At 48.1% G+C, this 19,117-nt stretch overlaps 1 protein-coding gene across 1 annotated transcript in view; it reads left to right on the forward strand.

Annotated features, from left to right (window-relative positions):
- Positions 1–19,117, forward strand: part of MCF2L2 (MCF.2 cell line derived transforming sequence-like 2) — a 306,265-nt gene that overhangs the window by 78,450 nt on the left and 208,698 nt on the right. Inside the window, exon 3 of the mRNA XM_038416040.2 lies at positions 1,919–2,002. Within this exon, the coding sequence (XP_038271968.1) occupies positions 1,919–2,002 (84 nt within the window). The remainder of the gene's footprint in view (positions 1–1,918; positions 2,003–19,117) is intronic.

Here is a 19,117-nt window from a genome sequence, read left to right on the forward strand (position 1 = left end):
CTGCAGTGTTACATGAGCTTTATCTGCCAGGTCAGCCATGGCACTATGCTAAGCTTCTGTCCATGGAGGCAGCCTCTTCTTCCATCTCCCCATTTGGCTACAAGCGCTGCTCCAGAGAATCAGGCTTCACGTGAGTTGGCGTGTTTCCATGATGATGGGATCTATCCCAAAACACAGTTCTGGGAAGTAATTTTTAAGGAGAGATGCATCATCATAGTAACCCTCCTGTCTGCCTGCAGCCAGAAAGACTGAATCCTGGCATTTTCTAACTCTTTGCTCTGTCATTGAGAAGAATACCTAAGTAACCACAGAAATGAGGGTAAGCAGAACTCAGCAGCCATTGTAAATGATTCTGCCAATTGGAGATCTTGAGTCGGGGAGTTAATTTAACATCATAGCCCCCTTGGCTAATTTATGCGACTCTGTGGAGGCCCAGTCCTGCAGCCCCTGGCTCCTGTGGGTGACGGTGTGCAGGCTCGTGTCCCTAGAGAGAGACTGTTCTGTTGCATGGATTTTTTTTTTCCCCCTTTGCATTTGATGCCTGGAGCAGAAGTTACTTCACATTCTCTGCATATATTTACTCATCTTTCTGTAAGAGGGCAATGATCCTAGCACCCTCCAGTTAGCTTGTCTTAAAGCTTTGGCAGGACTCACTGGGATCAAACTGATCTGCTGAAACCAGGCCAGAGCTGTATATTTGCAGAGAATAAGGGGAGGCAGGATGTTTTACCAGTTGATGTTGCTCAGTTTAAAGACTAGCACCGTAATCCCAGCGTTTTTGAAAAGGTGCTGAGATGGGTCTCTCTGATCCTATTGGCAAGTTCGCCCCAGATTATAGGTGGCACTTAAAGTTCTGATGTTCTAATGCCTGTATATTGAGAGGAAAGATGGACTTGTGGTTAAAGCAGTGGATTGAGACATCGGAGAAAGAGGTTTAATTCAGAGCTCTGCCATGCAGGCCCTATGAGATTTTGAGAGAGTCACTTAGTCTCTCTGGACCTCAGTTCCCCATCTGTAAAATGGGGATATTGTGCTTCCTTCCTTCATCCTTTGTTCTGTCTATTTATATTGTACACTCTGCAGGGCAGGGACTATCTCCTACTATATCTTTGTACAGCACCTAGTACAATGGGACCTGGCTGGCAAGCGTTAAGAAAAGCTGATCTACCCCCCTGTAAATGAACCGTTTCAGAGCCAAGCTGAAATAAGCCAGTGAGGCCCCACATTCTGGAGAGGAAAGACTCTAACTAGTTCAGTGTAAGATTGTGATTCCTCATCACTAAATGCATTTAGTTAGAATCCGCAGCTTGTTTAGCTACTTTTAAATCTTTACTTCAAAAGAGCAGGCTTTGTTTTGGTGAGAAGAAAGCCCCATAGTTCCTTATTTCCTCCTTGTGCTATGTATTTTCTTTTTGCGAAAAAAGCATCAGCAAAGGAAGTGGGGTGGGGGGAAGGGGGCCAGTCAGTTACTCAAAAAGCCCTTCTGTGGAGCGCAAAGGAAAGCGGGGCGGGGGGGGGGGGAACATGGTACTGTATCTAAAATAGCCATCACTGTTTCAAAGGACTGAAAAGCTGCTTTATCTGGGAGCCCAGATGCAGTGGCTTAATATGGAACATGAAGTTGCAAAGAGAGGCCCCTCGTCTTGAGCAAACTTGTGACAAGCTCTGCTAAATCTATTGGAGTCACTTTATGAAAAGCGCTCTCTGCAAACACCGGACAATAGATAAAGTAACTGGGCTAGAGATGGGACTTTCTGTATCATAAACTTCTCCACTGTGAAGAGTCATATGATAACATTTGAGCCAATGATTATGCCAGGCTCTTAACCTCTGAGTATATCCTTTGTCTTGCTGGGTTCTAATGGAGGGTGAAGGGTCTGGTTAACTTAGTGAAGGTTTCTCTTTTTCACTTGTACAGATGAAATCATGCAGCAGGAGATAAGGCCGCTGGTTGCAGTGGATATAATTGAGCAGCTCCACAGGCAATTTGCCATCCTGTCAGGTAAGGACTGAATTTAAATTGTATTCTTGGATTCTTTTGGAAACCTGCTGAGATTTGCCACATTGGCTGTTCCGCATCCTCCCAGCTCTGCATTGCAGTTGCAACAACCTTTTTAATGTTATCCGTGGACAGAATGGTTAATATTTCTCCTTGGTAGTATGTGGAGTTGATTAAACGCTACTTCCTAGTTCTTGTTTTTCAGGCAACAGTCCTCCCCCACCCCCAATTCCAATCAATTAGATTTAGAAGGCAAGAAACTAAAGTAGCATTTATTTATATTTTCAAAAGGTGTATATATGTTTCACATGGTGTATTTGGTTTGTTTGGGAGCTTGGTGTGTCCATCCCCCAGCTGGTTTTGTGTTAGGAATGATTCACTTGAAATATAAGGTTATCATATTTTCAAATGATTTGTGATTATTTCGCATTTCTTTTATTGTTCCGCAGGTTTGCATGACACTTTACAGAAACCCCAAAAGGACGCAACTCCTAAGAGAGCTAGTTGATTGTTAAATGTTTACTTATGTATGTAACCAACAATTTAGCATCAATATTTTGTCTACAGCAGAGGACTAAGAATTATGGTATGGGTTTTTGAATTGTCTGTGCCGCTGACTGCCTGGATGACCTTTGGCAAGTCACTTAACCTCTCTGCCTCTGTTTCCTCATTGATAAAACAGGGATTTTGCTTCCCTGCCTGAGGTTTCACTCATTCATAACTGTAATGTGCTTTTAGATCCTCAAATTTAAGGTACTTTCTCTTTCTCCAAACAAAAATTCACTTTTATGAACGTACTAAAACACCGAATAAAAGCGTCACAAATAGCATCACGGCAAGTTTGTGTGTCTTTTATTCAAATGAATGGTCTTGCACTTTGTAGGATTCATCCAGCTCTGTTCATGCAGATTGGCCTGTTGAGGGTGTGCATATCAATGCAAATGATGAGCATTCTTATGATTTAGCACTGCCTCTCGCACATAGTAGGGAAATACCTCCACTTCTGGCTTACCAAACCAAGGCTCAGAAAAGTTCAGGGCCCTGTTCTGCAAGGTCCTGAGCAATTCCAGTGAGGAGTGGACCAGAGGACGCTCTGCATGAGAGCTGGTTGGGAATTTCTCTACAAAACGCTTTTTATAGGAAATGCCTATTTGCCAAAACTGAAATGTTTTGTTTCAGAGTAGCAGCCATGTTAGTCTGTATTCACAAAAATAAAAGGAGTACTTGTGGCACCTTAGAGACTAACAAATTTATTTGAGCATAAGCTTTCGTGAGCTACAGCTCACTTCATCGGATGCATCCGATGAAGTGAGCTGTAGCTCACAAAAGCTTATGCTCAAATAAATTTGTTAGTCTCTAAGGTGCCACAAGTACTCCTTTTATTTTTGAAATGTTTTGGTTTCAGTGGTCCAGGATGGAATTTATGGTCAAAATACTTATGAGAGAGACCCATCTCAGAATCATCAGTAGCCCAGTGGTTAGATCATTCAGTTGGGATGTGGCGACCTAGATTCAAGGCTATGCTCTGCTTGATTGAGAGCAGGGACTTGGGAAATATGTGGTGGAGTGGAGACTTGATGAATACTTTAACCACAGGCTATTTTGGGTGGGTATCTCCCTGTTTCCTTTTTTCTTTTCTTTTTTTTCATGAAGAATTTCAAAAGATCTCAGTTTTGTTCCAATGCAGAACAAAAACAAATTCCAAAACCTTGAAGTTTTCACAAAATGGAATTCTTGTTTTCCAGCCAGCCCTACTCAGCACCTTGTTGGATCAGACAGCCCTAAACAATGTGTCTAGCAAGTCAGGTGGGTTTGACTGAGTTTTGGAATCGGGAATCTTAGGTTTGAGTTCTGATGCTGCTATGTTACCTTGGATATGTCACTCAATGTATTTGAGGCTCAGTTTTCCCATTTCTAAAATGCGGGTAATGATAATGAAGTTAACAGGATTTTTAAAAAAAACTTCTTTAATAATCTACAGACAGAAACATGGATAATTATTACTAAATTACAGTAAGTTAAAACCATGTGACAAGAGGAATACAGCTAAGATACGAGTGGGAAATGCAAGTTGCAGAAATTTTGTACTCTTCTGGGTAGATGAGTTTAACAAGAGAATAATGTATTGCAACCAGATCATTTGAGCCTGTCCTGGTGCTGCGGTGCTGTATCTCAGTGTTGTTTAGAGCCAGGACTCTCTGGAGCTTTCTGGGTAACTTCCCAAGATGTTCCAGGGGGGAGGTAGGTGCGTGCAAGTCCCATAGAGACAAACCTTGACTCGGGCACACTCTACAAGTGCTTCTACCCTTCTGTACCCAGCCCCATCTCTTCCACAGAGGTGGAGATCCAGGCACCTCCTCTGTTGCTATATATGGGGGTGAGGTTGCTGGAAAGTGATGCCAGGAGGTGGCAGTGCCCCATGTACATCTCTGCATGGGTGGTTGGGTTTCCCTGCTTGAGGGACAATCAGGAAGAGAGCCTGTGAGTCAAGAGCATCCCCATCCTTTCCTCCCAACACTGAAGTCAGCTGACCTCTCTGGAGCTGTCAATTGGCAAAGGAGCCAAAGAGCTCCCCCAGCAGGTAAGTATAGTACCTGCAATTGTTGTACAGGGCAACATCGGCAACATAGGGCCCTGTAACCTGTCCCCAGAACCTCCACCCCATATCCTGTAGTTAAGGGACTTCCTGTGCCCCCTTCTTTCCATGCCCAAAGGCAGCTTTGCAGGGGCAAAAGCCACCCTCCCAGTCGGCTCTTGCCTGGAGGACAGAGCCCCTTACCTTGAGGATGGACCAGAGCCATGCAGAGCCCCCCTTCCCCCCCGCAACAGGGCTGGTTGAAGAAGAGCCCTGTTCATCAAACAGTGACCGACGGGCTCTAGACCAGGCTGGATTAGGCAGAGGGCAGAGTGCTTGCGCTCCAGCTGGCCATGTTACGGGGCTGTGGAGCAGTCAGTTTGCCTGTGCTTTGGGGAAGAGGGAAGCCAGGTATCCATGAGCCCAGCTCTGTAACTATAAACTTGTTTGGTCCAACCCTCACCACAGTGACCTGTTTCAGTGTGTAATATATGGCACTGCATGGTGATGTGAGAAACAGTCTGGCCATGACTGAGAGCCAGAGGAGTTGGGGTCTGTCTGGTGGTGACTCAGCCACAGTAGCTTTTTTAAACCATTCTCTGCACTCCAGCCTTTGGCTTTTGCTCATGATTTAAATGGCGTCATTGAGTGACGATTCGATCTTATCTCCATGGGAGACGGGCTGGTTCAGAGGGTTTCTGTCTGACTCCCAGTGTTCATCTGACAACCACCATTGATAGGCAGGCCAAGGACGGCGTGGGGAGTGAACCGACTCCTTCGCTCCTCTTCTGCATTCTCTCATTCTGGTGTTGCCAATACTGTGGCATCCCCCTATTGTGCCTAACAAACTACACAACACTCACCCATAAGACCAGCCATACTGAGTCAGACCAATGGTCCATCGAGCTCAGGGGTGGGCAAACTTCTTGGCCCAAGGGCCTCAGCTGGTATAGACATTGTATGGTAGGCCATGAATGTTCATGAAATTGGGGGTTGGGGTGCAGGAGGGGGTAAGGGCTCTGGCTGGGGTGTGGGCTCTGGGGTGCAGGAGGGTGAGTCCGAGGGGTTCGGAGGGTGGCCAACGGGAGCTGCGGGGGTGATGCTTGGGGCGGGGGCAGTGTGCAGATCCCCCTGACTGCCCCTACACGTAGGAGCTGGAGGGGGGACATGCTGCTGCTTCCGGGAGCCGTGCAGAGCTACGGCACGGGGAGTGGGGCAAGCCCGGGACCCCGCTCCCCGGCAGGAGTTTGAGGGCCAGATTAAAATGTCTGAAGAGCCGGATGCAGCCTCTGGGCCGTAGTTTGCCCACCCCTGATCTAGCCCACTATCCTGTCTTCCAACAGTGGCCAATGCCAGGTGCCTCAGAGAGAATGAACAGAACAGGCAATCAGTGATCCATCCTCTGTTGTCCATTCCCAGCTTCTGGCAAACCAGTTATTGATCCATGAGAGGACCTTCCCTCTTATCCCATGTAAAAGTGCCTGCATCTGTCCACAAGCATTCACCCACACACCCCGAAGGCAATTTCAGTTGCTCCAAGCACCGTATTGTCTCCGATTGCAGTGCCCAAGCAGATGACAAACACTGGCGCAGCAACTGTAACAGTGAACTTAGTCCCCCCAGGTCAGTCCCACGGTGCTCCTGCCCACAAATCAGTGACCGCTCTGAGCCTACAAGGAAATGGGTCTGACAAGCCTTTCCTATGCAGCGGGCACTCAGCTGGTCTCAGCTCTGTTCTGCACCTAGGGTGGCCAACTTTCTAATCGCACAAACCCGTACACCCTAGCCCTGCTCCTTTCCCGAGGCCTTGCCGCCCACTCACTGCATTCCCCCCTCCCTCTGTGGCTTGCTCTCCCCACCGTTACTCACTTTCACTGGGGTGGGGCAGGGGCCAGGGGGTTGGGGTACAGGAGGGGGTGAGGGCTCCGGCTGGGGTTGCAGGTTCTGGGGTGGGGCTGGAGATGATGGGTTTGGGGTGCAGGACGGGGCTCCAGGCTGGGGCAGAGGGGGGTTCAGAGTATGTGGGGGGGGCTCTGGGCTGGGGCGAGGAGCTGGAGTGCAGAGGGGGCGAGGGCTCCATCTTGGCTCTAGGGTGAGGCTGGGGATGAGGAGTTAGGGGTATAGGAGGGGGCTCCAGGTTGGGGGGGGTCAGGGCTGGTCAGGGGAATGGGGTGCAAGAGGGGATGCAGGCTCTGGGATGGGGCCAGGGGATGAAGGGTTTGGGTTACGGGGGGCGGGAGGGCTCTGGGGTTGGGGGGCGGGCTTGCCTCAGGCAGCTCCTGGCCAGCAGCGCAGTGGGTCTAGGGCAGACTGCCGGCCTGTCCTGGCACTGCGCTGCACGCTCCGGAAGCAGCCAGCAGGTCCGGCTCCTAGGCGGAGGCACAGTAGCGTCTCTGTGCTCTGCTCTTGCCCGCAGACGCTGCCCCCGCAGCTCCCATTGTCCACGGTTCCCGGCCAATGGGAGTGTGGAGCTGGTGCAGAGGGCGGGGACAGCAGGCGGAGCCCCGTGGCTCCCTGCCCCCACCTAGAAGCCAGAGCTGCTGGCCCCTTCTGGGGTGCAGCGCGGAGCCAGGACAGATAGGGACTAGCCTGCCTTACCTCTGCAGCACTGCCACCTAGACTTTTAATGGCCCGCTCGGTGGTGCTGAGCGGAGCCACCAAGGTTCCTTTTCGACCAGGCATTCCAGTCGAAAACCGGATGCACCCTATCTGCACCACACCCTTTGGGGCAGGGCCAAGAGTGGTGGAGGAGGTACTCAGCCAGTGTCAGAATGCATCTGAAATATTTCTTACCCAGTCAGAGCAAGCAATGCCTTTTTCTGCACCTTCAGCAGAAATCAATTCTAAGATTCAACTTAATTCCTTTGCTCTTGGAAGCAACTGAAAGTGGGAAGGATTTTTAAGCCAGACTATTTTAAGTCATGGAAGGTTTTTTGTTTAACAGCTATCTAACTCAAACAACTACTGAGCATTTTGGAGAACGGATGCCTTTGTTAAAGGTCCACCACACCAGTTCTTCAATTAGTGTGTGAACGTTCACAACAAACACAATAACATGGGGATGGGTGAGCGTTTTCCAGGTTTTCTTCCATGATCATAACAAAAAGTCAGAAACTCATCCATTTGCAGATCACTTATCAACTATCCTCATTAAATTCTAGAGTCAGCAGCACCCCAATGAGATAAATTAGGCAGTTCACACTGCTCCAAGCAATTGTTACAGAACTGTCAGAAGATTCATACAGACATCAGTTTATGCCTGGTTCATAGCATGTAGGTTTTCTTTGCAAGGATTTGACACTTACACCAACATTTTCAAGCCTGGGGCCAGGTTCTCAAATCCATATGTAGGCACCTAGATAAAAGTGGCCTGATTCTCAAAGGTGCATTTCTCTCTGTAAATGCAATCCTCCTTTTCATCCTGCCAAGAGATTGTTTTTCATCCAGTGAAAACAGGTCTGAGAGTTCTTTTCCCCCCATTCTGGTGTTAAAGTAATTCTCACTTAGGTGACCTCATTTGGGTTTTGAGCAGTTCCATCCATTTTGTCCTACCAACATGCTGCTTTTCATTAGTGATAGGGGGGAACCACAAATGGTTCAGAGTTTTGACGTTCGGCTGCTTTCAGACTGGAAATCTCCTGAGGTTTACAGTATTTCCTGCTTCCAGATGCTCTGGTGTACCAATTCCTTGGCTGAATAGCCATCAGCAGGGATGGAATTCAGATCTACCCCAAAATTGCAGACTTCTGTCTTTTGCACTAAAAGAGAATCTCTCCATTACCTGTAGTAGTCTCTGGCCTTTTGGGTCAGATCCGCAGCTCATATGAATCGGTCTATCTCCATTGAAATCACAAGGTCTATGGTGATTTATACCAGTGAGGGTATAGCCTTATATATCTCTTTGTAGGAGCATCCACTAGGGTGACATGAACACAAACTTACTCAGGCAAGTACAGTTCAGCAAGAACAACTTTCCTTGGGCTATTTTAGGACTTCTGCTTTTGATTGTGGTCAGAAGTGGCACCTTGAAATACAAATGTCACCCCCAAATTAATCCCGTTCTCATTCCAGCCAGCCCATCCGCCCACTGATTATTAAACTTTAGAGCCATCATTCCGTATATGCCTATCATATTTCAAAGGCTTCTGTTATCTCAGGGTATGTCTACACTTCAAATACTATAGCTATTGCTTCAGTATAGACCAGTGGGTCTCAACCTATTTACCATTGTAGGCCTCATATGCAGCTCTCTATGTATTATGTGGGCTGCATGCATACAATATATATACTACCTGTATGGCCCTGAGAGTGTTACATGGGCTGCCACTGTGTGCTGATTGGGCTGCAAGTGGCCCATTGGTTGAGAACCACTGGTGTAGACGCTACCTATGCCAATGGAAAGGGTTCTTCTGGCAGTGTAGATAATCCACCTCCCCAGGAGGGGGTAGCTCAGGGTGACAGAAGATTTCTTCCATCAACCTAGCATCAGTGTTGAAGAGCCAAGGAAAGCCTTTAATACTTGAAGTCTTGCTCTTCTTACAAAAAAGTCGGGACCATTTCCTTACAGAGGTCTTCTGGCAACACAAGATGTGTTTGGTCTGCAGTATAAAAGTGTGTCGGAAGGCCAGCTGAAGTTTATGCAATATGAGTTATAGACCATATATATGGTATAATGTCAGCTTTTTGGCTATGCATTACTTTGACTTCAGCAATTGCATCTAAAACACAGGGACATCCAAATAGGAAAGTCCAGGGGTTAGAGCAGAGGGCTGGGAGACCAGCATTCCTAGTTTCTGTTATCTGCTATGACCCTGACTCTTTGTGACATTCAGCTGCTCCCTGTGCCTTTGCTGAGCCATCTTACTAGGGATATACTCCAGTCTTTCCCGTCCCCATACAACTCCAACACACACACGTGGGACCTGGCTCTCGTCTGGGCTCTGAGCAGATGGGTGCAGTTATCCATTGACTAACAAGAGAGTTTTGTGTTGATTACATGGCACAGGAGATTCAGGACCAAAGACTTGTCTGTACAATGTGTTAGTCCGCACTAGAGGGATGTAAATGCTACTTCATGCCAGGGTGTTGTGCAGTATCTGGCCGGTGTAGACCCGGAGTTCCCTAGTGCATGTTAATGTAGGCCCATTTCAAACAGGACTACTTTAATGTGCATGAGGGAACACTGAGTCATGTCATTTCGTGTGCGACACACTAGTGCGCACTAGAATTTGCAACTCTGCAGCATGGACTAATGCACCGTTCAGACAAACCCTTAATGGTAATGAATGAAAGGGAGACTGTTTACTGAAGCCACTGGAAACAGACCCTGTAGTGCTCTCTGGCTGCCAGACTAACAAAATGTGTATGGCCTATGCCAGGAAGAGTGTAACAAGCCTTGTCTGGGACTCAGCAGTTATGGAAAAGGACTGCAGAGTTCCACGTAATGAAGCACCTACACCACTTCGTGCACCACATAGTGATGCTTTGGTGGTCTCCTATCCCAGAGCTTGACCCGACCATGCTTAGCTTGTGAGATCTGATGGGAGCACAAGTTCACATGGTTAGATTCCTGATTATAAGCCATTACCCTCCATTTCCTTCTTTCAAAAACAACACTTTCATTATGTAATTGCAGCGGGAACAACACAGATAAACTTTTTGCACTTTTATGTGATAGAGAAGGCCAATGGTATTTTGGGATGTATAAGTAGGGGCATTGCCAGCAGATCGAGGGATGTGATCGTTCCCCTCTATTCGACATTGGTGAGGCCTCATTTGGAGTACTATGTCCAGTTTTGGGCCCCACACTACAAGGATGTGGAAAAATTGGAAATAGTCCAGCAGAGAGCAACAAAAATGATTAGGGGACTGGAACACATGACTTATGAGGAGTGGCTGGGGGAACTGGGATTGTTTAGTCTGCAGAAGAGAAGAATGAGGGGGGATTTGATAGCTGCTTTCAACTACCTGAAAGGGAGTTCCAAAGAGGATGGATCTAGACTGTTCTCAGTGGTAGCAGATGACAGAACGAGGAGTAATGGTCTCAAGTTGCAGTGGGGGAGGTTTAGGTTGGATGTTATGAAAAACTTTTTCATTAGGAGGGTGGTGAAACACTGGAATGCGTTACCTAGGGAGGTGGTGGAATCTCCTTTCTTTGAGGTTTTTAAGGTCAGGCTTGACAAAGCCCTGGCTGGGATGATTTAGTTGAGGATTGGTCCTGCTTTGAGCAGGGGGTTGGACTAGATGACCTCTTGAGGTCCCTTCCAGCCCTGATATTCTATGATTCTATGATTATGAGAGTGCTGCATTTGCTCCACTGATTAAGGAGGACTGATTACAGAAAGTTCGGTGGTGCAGAAATGCTGGCTGCTATTAAGTGAAAGCAGGTTGCATTAGAATGGAGGACCACTGGTAAGATGCTGCTCCTGAAATGCAGATAGATTAATAATGTGCTGTGCAAATATGCTGTTTAAAAGACAGAGTTTTGCTGCCCTCCTTCTGTTTGATCTGCTGTTTCACATGTTGTAATTATCTGTAATTACTGTCAGAGAAGAATCCAGTCTGTCAGTTCTGACATTAACAGAGCCTGTTAATAAATCACGAGCTCCTTAGAGAAAGTGGCACGAAGTGTATTAGTAGAGTTCCATTTTCTTAGCAAACCTAGGTAAGGGCCCAGTTTGCTTCCATTGAAATCAATGGCAACACTCCATTCAACTTCAATGGAAGAGTGATTACACCTTAAAATAGACAGAGCTGGCTAATGCAAAGCAAGTTTGTTTACTTTCTTGCTCATCTTTAGTCTATGATTTTTGGGCCAGTGGGGGGGAAAAGGGGCTAGAGCTGAGTGTAGGGATTTTTTTTTTGAAATAGCTGTTTTCTTGTTGCCTTGTGCAGTCTTGTAGTTGCCAAATTAAAAAGTGCCCATTCTGTGATATGAATTCAGAATCTGAAAGGAACATTGTCAGGTCACCTATAGCCCCAAATTTAGGTTTTGTAAGAATACGCTTTAACAAAATCTCAGACAAATACAAATATTCCCATGCATGTTTTAATTAATTTCCAATAAACTAGTGTTTTAAACAAATAAACCTTCCCCTTTCCTGATTGCAGCCCAAACATCACTACATTGTGCTAGTGGATGAGAATCTGAAACTGACTAGTCCGGTAGTAAAGGCAAGAAGCAAACAAGGAGCATATGAAGTGTTTGCAAATTAGATTTAAAAATTACTTAACAGTCTCTATTCTTGTCTAAAGAAAAGGAGTACTTGTGGCACCTTAGAGACTAACAAATTTATTTGAGCATAAGCTTTCGTGAGCTACAGCTCACTTCATCGGATGCATTCAGTGGCTCACGAAAGCTTATGCTCAAATAAATTTGTTAGTCTCTAAGGTGCCACAAGTACTCCTTTTCTTTTTGCAAATACAGACTAACGCGGCTGCTACTCTGAAACCTGTTCTTGTCTAATAACACAGCTGGGACATTTGTGTTTTATACATACTGTTTTTTCCACTGATTTGCACCTTGCACAGTTGTTTATGCCAGTGCAATGTGAGTGTATAAAATGCTACCACATCCGGATGGCACCTTTTTACACTCAGTTTGCATGGTTGTAAATGAGACAAGATGCATTGTAGGGGAGAATCATATCCAGGATTTTTTTTTTAAGCTGACAGTGTCCCTGTAATTGACGCACAAACTGAATAATAACCCTTGAATAAAAAGATGCATGCTATGTGGAATTAACTGGTTGCAAAGGCTTTGTTTGACACATTAGTTTGACACTGAAGTCTGAAAACCAGCTGTTTTGCAGCATCACCAATGATTGAGGTGCTTAAGTGACGAACTAGAGAGACAAAAAGTTGGTATGTCTGTTGAAGGCTATCTCTTGGCTATGTTATAATGTGGGAGTGAAAATGGGGGTTAGGGCCCTGTCCATCACATATGGAAAACACAACAATCCACAAATTATGACTTAATGATGGCTAAGAAAAATGGAAATAGTCTCAACCCGGTCCTCATTTGGTGAGCACCAAAGAATTACCACATCGTTCAGAGAGACAAGGTGGGTGCGGTAATGTCTTTTATTGGACCCACTTCAGCTGGTGAGAGAGACGCTGTTTCCAGGTCCACAGAGCTATTCTTCAAGCCTGGGAAAACATTCAGCACAGTTCAGCCGACCTGGCAATCTCTATACAAGAGAATCCAGGAATCCTAAGTGAAGGGAATGCAGCAGGTTAGGGTTGTGCCTCTCAGCTGGGGGCTGAGCAGTGGAAGTGCTGATTCTCTGATTTTTCTTAATTCTCCCTATGCCTTCTTGAAGTCCTTCTCTGGGCTCCGGTGACGCTTTGCCAGATTGTGGACAAGCTGGTTATATGCATGTCAGAGAAAGGGATGGTCCAGTGGTCTGAGCATAGAGGAAGGATGGTCCAGTGGTTAGAGCCCTTAACCTCAGATTTGCTCTGCCGTAGACTGCCTTCGTAACCCTGCACAAGTCACGTAGTCTCTGTGCCCTGTTCCCTATCTGCAAACTGGAGATGAACAGGAGTTCCAGACATCCCAACCCCTCTAGCACCCAGCACTCTCACCCCAGCACCTACGCCTCTACTCCAGATACCTCAGCATCTCCAGACACACTCCAAAACCCACCCAGGTGTGTTGTGAGAATATTTACATTAAACAGGTTGTGAGGTGCTCAGATACTGTGGTAACGGACACCATATAAGCACCTTAGATAGGACTGCCCCTTTCTTACTAGGGCTTTGTGCACATCACCTCTCTCCCTCCCTTTTCCCCCACTGTAAAATCAGGCTAGTGAGGCCTACCTGCCTCATGGGAATTTCTGTTAATGTGTGTTAAGTGCCAGGATGGTGCCAATAACTATGTAAGCACTAAGTATTTTTTGTCACTACATCCATTCCTTGTGGCTCTCCACCAGGTAGGGCTTTGATCCCACATCTGTGCCAAGTCCTGTGGGGCAATAACCTATAGGGAAAGAATGAGCTCCAGCTAATGAGGATGTGTCATGCTGATGCCCTAAAGGTAGCATGTGACTTCATGAAATTAATCCTTTGACTTTGCCTGAGAGTAGCACAGGTGTTTGAGGTTCTGCTCAGCATCTTCTGTTTATCTCTGCTGTATATGTTACAGTTGCTCATTCAGCATTTCTGATGACAGTGGTGGACGGTGAAGGCTTTAGTGTGTATAATAAGCTTGGTGCAGGATGCTTCAGTTGGGAGTTTCAAAGCAGCGTAGGGAATTTGGATGCCCAATTGCCATTAATTTTAATGGCAGTCAGGCATCCAAATCTCAGCCCCAGTGTACAAGACAATGCAAAAGCAGGTGAAACAACTCTGCACAGACAAGTTAGCACCTTCTCACTGTCCTGTTGAGCAACCGAGTCACAGTCAACTCTGCCATTGACTTGGAGTTTGTGTGTATGGCAGAGTGGCAGGCTGAGCATTTGCCTGTAGGTGGCAGCAAGATTATTAGGGAAGCTTTTGAACTAGTAGCACAAATGGTTGGTCTATGAAACAGGTTCACTGACTTAGGGTTGGATTATCAAAACATCTTGGCTTCCATTTAGTCGCCAAAACAGGCGGGTTTGTTTGCAAAAGGGCTCAGCACCTTGGGCGCAGTTTTGTGGAATGAGCTCTTTTAAAAACCTGGCCACTAAGTGTCCCAATGGGTGTTGCTGGCTGCTAAGCATCTTTGAAAATCTGGCCCTGAACTAGGGGCCTAAATGGGAGTTTTGAGCATTTCTGAAAATCTAGCACCCAGAAAATAAATTGTAATCTGTCCCTACGGTCGGGCGAGCCGAATGTTTTCGAATGTCGGATGGAGAATGTTCAGCCTCTGGATATTCTGGGGTAGACGGGGGAGGGGTTTCCAAGATTCAGATGAGTATCCCAGCTGATCAGTGGCGGTGCTGAGGTTTCTGGGGGCCTAATTCTAATCTCCCTTTACATTTACACCGGTATAACTCCCAGGACTGCCTCCCAGTTCAAGTACGAGCGGCATCCAGCCCTCCTACGGGCCGCAGCCCCTTCATTCATTCCTCGTTTGTAATGCGGGCTAATTTTTAGAAAAGTACAAAATGGAAAAATCTTCCTTCTGCCTTTGCTTGCGTGATGCTGCTACTCTCATCATCCCCCTGCTCATCACAGACAACGGGGAACAAGCCTGCATTGGCATGGAGATGGGGCGGGCTCATCCACCTCTATCATCTGTGATGTGGGAGTTCACACTTTACCCCTTTATCTCTGTTGCTACATCTTCCAAACCCAGTATAAACCAAACACTAGGAATCATCTGATTTGACAGTGCTGATGGCTCCACCTCCTCCTGTCCCTCAGACTGGCAGCTCCAGCACTTCTTTCCTCCCTCCTATGTTCACACTTCAGCATCCTGATTTTTTCCTTTCATTTTGCCCCTTTCTTCCCTGTCCCCCTAATCCACACCGCAAAGGGAGAAGTCAGGAGAGAGGACTGGGGCATAGAAAGAGCTGGAGGAAATGGGAGCGGAGGTGTAAGGCGGGGGGGCAAGATGAAGGGCTGAGAGGAGTGTTATTTGCACCAACTAAGTCTCGCGAGCTCTCATCTAGGTTACTGTGACCATTTCCTTCCCCTCCCTCCAGTCCATTCCAAATGCTGCTGCTGAAATCACCCTCTCCCGCTCCTCCAAGCGCATTCAGGGCTGCTGAGCAACATGTGTGCCGTTTAATGCAAATGATCCAGTCAGCTAATTTGCATATTTGCACAGAAGCTGCATGTGACCGTAAATTTCCATTTCCGTCGAATACACCCTTCCCCAAGCAGTGGTGAGGGTTGGACATGGAGCTGCGTAAAACTTAGAAAATATGAGGCTAGGGCCGGTAGGGGTGGAGGAGGCGTCGGGGGCAAGAGGGCTTGGGATTGCTGGGTGGGGTTTTGCGGTGCTTGAGTTGGTGGGCACTGGAGCTGTCGGAGGATGCTGCGGTGCCTGGATGCTGTGGGGGTTGGGTGGGAGTGCTGTCTGGGAGGGGAGCTTGGGTCTGTCTTGGAGGGATGTGCTAGCTGGAATCTGGCGCTTGAGGGAGGTGTCTCTGGAGAACAGGGGTCTGGGAGCTGTCTGGGATCTCTCTGAGGGGCAGAGGTCTGGGGTCCAGCTGCGTGGCAGAGGGGGTTCAGGAGTCCGGCTGGGGTTTCTTTCAGGGACTGGGGTGTGGATTCAGACTGGGGTCCTGCTGAGGTGTCTGGGGCTAGTGTTGAGGCCCCTCACCACCTGCCTTGCTAGTTGGGCCACCTGCTCTTGCTGCTGCTATTGCTAGCTGCCCTTGCCCACTTGGATCCAGCAGCAGCCGCTGGGAGGCAGCCACGGGGCCTGGTGGCTTGAAGCCACGCTCCACCTTGGCATCCAATGGGCAACAGAGGGAGCTGCAGCTTCTGCCTACACACAGGTCAGCAGGGTGCGTGAAATTCAGGCTGAGCTGCGGGCTGGTGTGACAGGGCTGCCACGTGTGAGCGCGTCACGTGAGGGCAGCCCAGAACACATTGCCTCCCTCCTGATTTGTCAGCCTTTCATTGCCTTCCCCGGTGTCATTTCACAACAAACTCTTGCTAGTCCCCCTCGCGGCCCGACATCCCAGCCCCTGCTGACCTCGGTGGCCCACGCTTTTCACCTTTGCTGTTCTCAGTCCTGTGACGCTTTCTCCTTCTTGGCTTCCTGCCTCAGTTGTGCTGCCCCCTATCCCGGGAACAACCTCCCTCCTTCTCCTGGTCTGCCGTGCACCCCCTCGCTCCACTCAACCTCACCTTCTACCATTGAGGAATACTCCCCTTGCTCTCCTCACCAACAACCTTCCCCGCTGCCCCAGCTCAGCTCCTGGATGCTGGCTCTGGCTTATTTATTTAGCTTGGGGGGTTAATTCTTCTGACCAGCGCATGGGACTCAATTGTCATCAGCTCTGCTCAGGTGCATGGGGCTGGGCACAGTTCCAAGGGGGCACGTGGGTACTGTGCCCATATGGGCACTGGTGTGAGCTGGCTGGGGCCACAGGCCAGTGCAATCTGCACCCATTGTTAAGAGATGCAAACAGGATGGGGAGTTCTGAGGGCACCAGCCAAGGAGGAGGGGGAGCTGCTGAGGGTGCCCAAGCCCGGGAGACGAGACCGAGCTCCTGTCTGCTTTTAAGGAGGGGCTGGGGAGGAAGCTGTGCACCACCCTAAACACCAGTACTTTAACTATTGGCTGCACTCATTCAAACGATGAGAGAGCTGTGGACGCTCCGATGTGGCCCTGGCTTCACAGCTGCACTCTATAGCCTTTTGTTTGTCCAGTCTGGGACAAACTCCTCATTCCAGCAATGCACAGAGCATAAAGGTTTCATAAGGGACAGGGAGAGCAGTCCCTTAGGTGAGGTCCAGCTGGAATCAACCCTAAGCTGTTCCACCTCACAAGCTCCAATGTCGGGGTGCGGTGGGGGCAGGCCCAAAGGGCGCAATGCTGCTAGAGATTCTGTATCTGCTGTCATAGATCTGAGCAGCTGGGGGCCTCTCTAACTTGGGCTGGGTGGCCATGTCAGCCACCAGAATAGCCCAGAAGCCAGAGGGAGCAAAAGCGGCTACAGGCCACTGCTTGCTTTTGCTCCCCGTCTCTTGGGCTGCGTCTTTTGCGCTGCACTTCCTGCAAGTGCAGCGCAGAATTGCACACCACATGGAGTCACTCTGGATTCACCCCGGTGTAAGTGATGTTAGAATGAAATACTGGGAGGTGCTGTGCACCAATCCATAGAATGTACTTAGCCTGCTTTGGGCCGAATTCCACAGCACTTACTCGGTCCTCATGCCAGTGGATCTTCAGTGGAAATTTTGCCTGAGTAAGGACAGTAGGATCTGGCTCATGATGGTCCCATTGTTTTTTAATTCATGTCCTCAGCCCTCCTAGTGACTTCAGTCATGGGTGCCTAGGCCCCTGACTGGACAACAAAGGGCTGCCTGGAACAAATGTGAGTAGTGTTGTGACTCTGTCTGCCAGGACCCAACGCTACTTGTTCAAATTTGGGTGGGATGACCCCCACCCCATCAGGATCGAGGAGTGGCCAGGCCCGGTTTCAGTGAGGGGCATTGCAACCTGGGGCACAGGGCTGCAACGCCACTCAAATTTGGGGCAGCTGGTCTAGTAAACTGGGCCCACTTCGTAGCAAAATTCTGGTTGTGCCCCTGTCTTCAGGACAAATCACATTAACATAAGCCCTCCACATGGCTCCCTACAAAGGTTGCAGTTGGCCTGTTCAGAATCTGCAGAAATTAACATAAAGATGTGAACACAGTGAACACTGCAGCAAGGCCTAGTGTAATTTAAAAAAAGAAATTGACAGTCCCGGCAGTTCAAGATGGCTGGAAATCGTCTGCCAGAAACAGAGGGTGCTTTGCAAGCTCTTCTTGTGTGTAATGAGCTTCCCTCCCCTGTCATTAGCTCGTTAAATAAACTGACAGCAGGATTTTTCCTTGTAATCCATCTCCCCAGAAGCTATTGCCGATTCAGATATGGGTGAAGCTGAGGCAGACCATTTTTCATGTGTTTCCAGTGCCAGTTGTCACATCGTATGCCTGATGTTCTGAGTCTTCCAGCATAATAATAATACTTAGCATTTTCTGGTCCCAAATCTATCCTCACTTGCACCTGAGCAATCTCACTGGTTTCAGTGCAGGGAAGGATCCGAGGGCAGATTTCAGCTTTCCTTCTTCTCCACATATTACTGAATCCATGAATTCTCCAAACACTCCTATGCACCAGTAAGTGGTGTCATCCCCGTTTCAGAGAAAAGGAGATCGAGGCAGAGAGATGCTAGGTGATCACAGAACGTTGGTTCGAGTCCTTTTCAGAACCCAGGAATTCCTGGCTCTTAGTCCTCTGCTCAGCTTGCTAGGCCACATGGCTGTCTTCTGAGATAACTTTATGATGTACTTTTCCGCATCTCAGAAGCATGGATGACCTCTTCAGGCAATGGGCCAAATTCCTTGGCCTCATTAATTCTGCTTTGCACACACACTTTGAAGCTGGTTTAACTGGATTTCCCTTATGTAAAGAAATCCTCTAGTAGCACAGACCTTGCTACGTCGACTCTATCTCCCCACAGCCTTGCTGCCCCCGGCAGAGGAGATGTGGCTGAGGAAAAGATGATGTTGGCTTGATTGCCCATGCACTACACTGATCCTCAGATGACCAAACTCCTTCGGGGCGTGGGGATGTTGGAGCAGGTGCAGATTAGGGTTTGTCTACAATGGGAAATTAACCAGAATAGCTATTGCACTTTAAATTCACATCCTACTTTAATCCAAAATACCTTTCAAGAGTAGATGAACCCTTGAGCAGCTGTGGGGCTGAAATAAAATTGACTGAGGAGGGTGGTACAAGAAAGTTTGGGGTGGGGATTGATGGAGGGGTGCCAGGAGCCCCGGAGATGTGCAGTGAGCTTGGCCTAGAGAAGCAATGAATAGGGTTGCCAACTTTCTATTGGCACAAAACCAAACACCCTAGTCCCGCCCCTTCCCTGAGGCCCCAC

The sequence above is a fragment of the Dermochelys coriacea genome, chromosome 9 (assembly GCF_009764565.3).
Source record: "Dermochelys coriacea isolate rDerCor1 chromosome 9, rDerCor1.pri.v4, whole genome shotgun sequence".
NCBI classification, from domain to species: Eukaryota; Metazoa; Chordata; order Testudines; family Dermochelyidae; genus Dermochelys; species Dermochelys coriacea.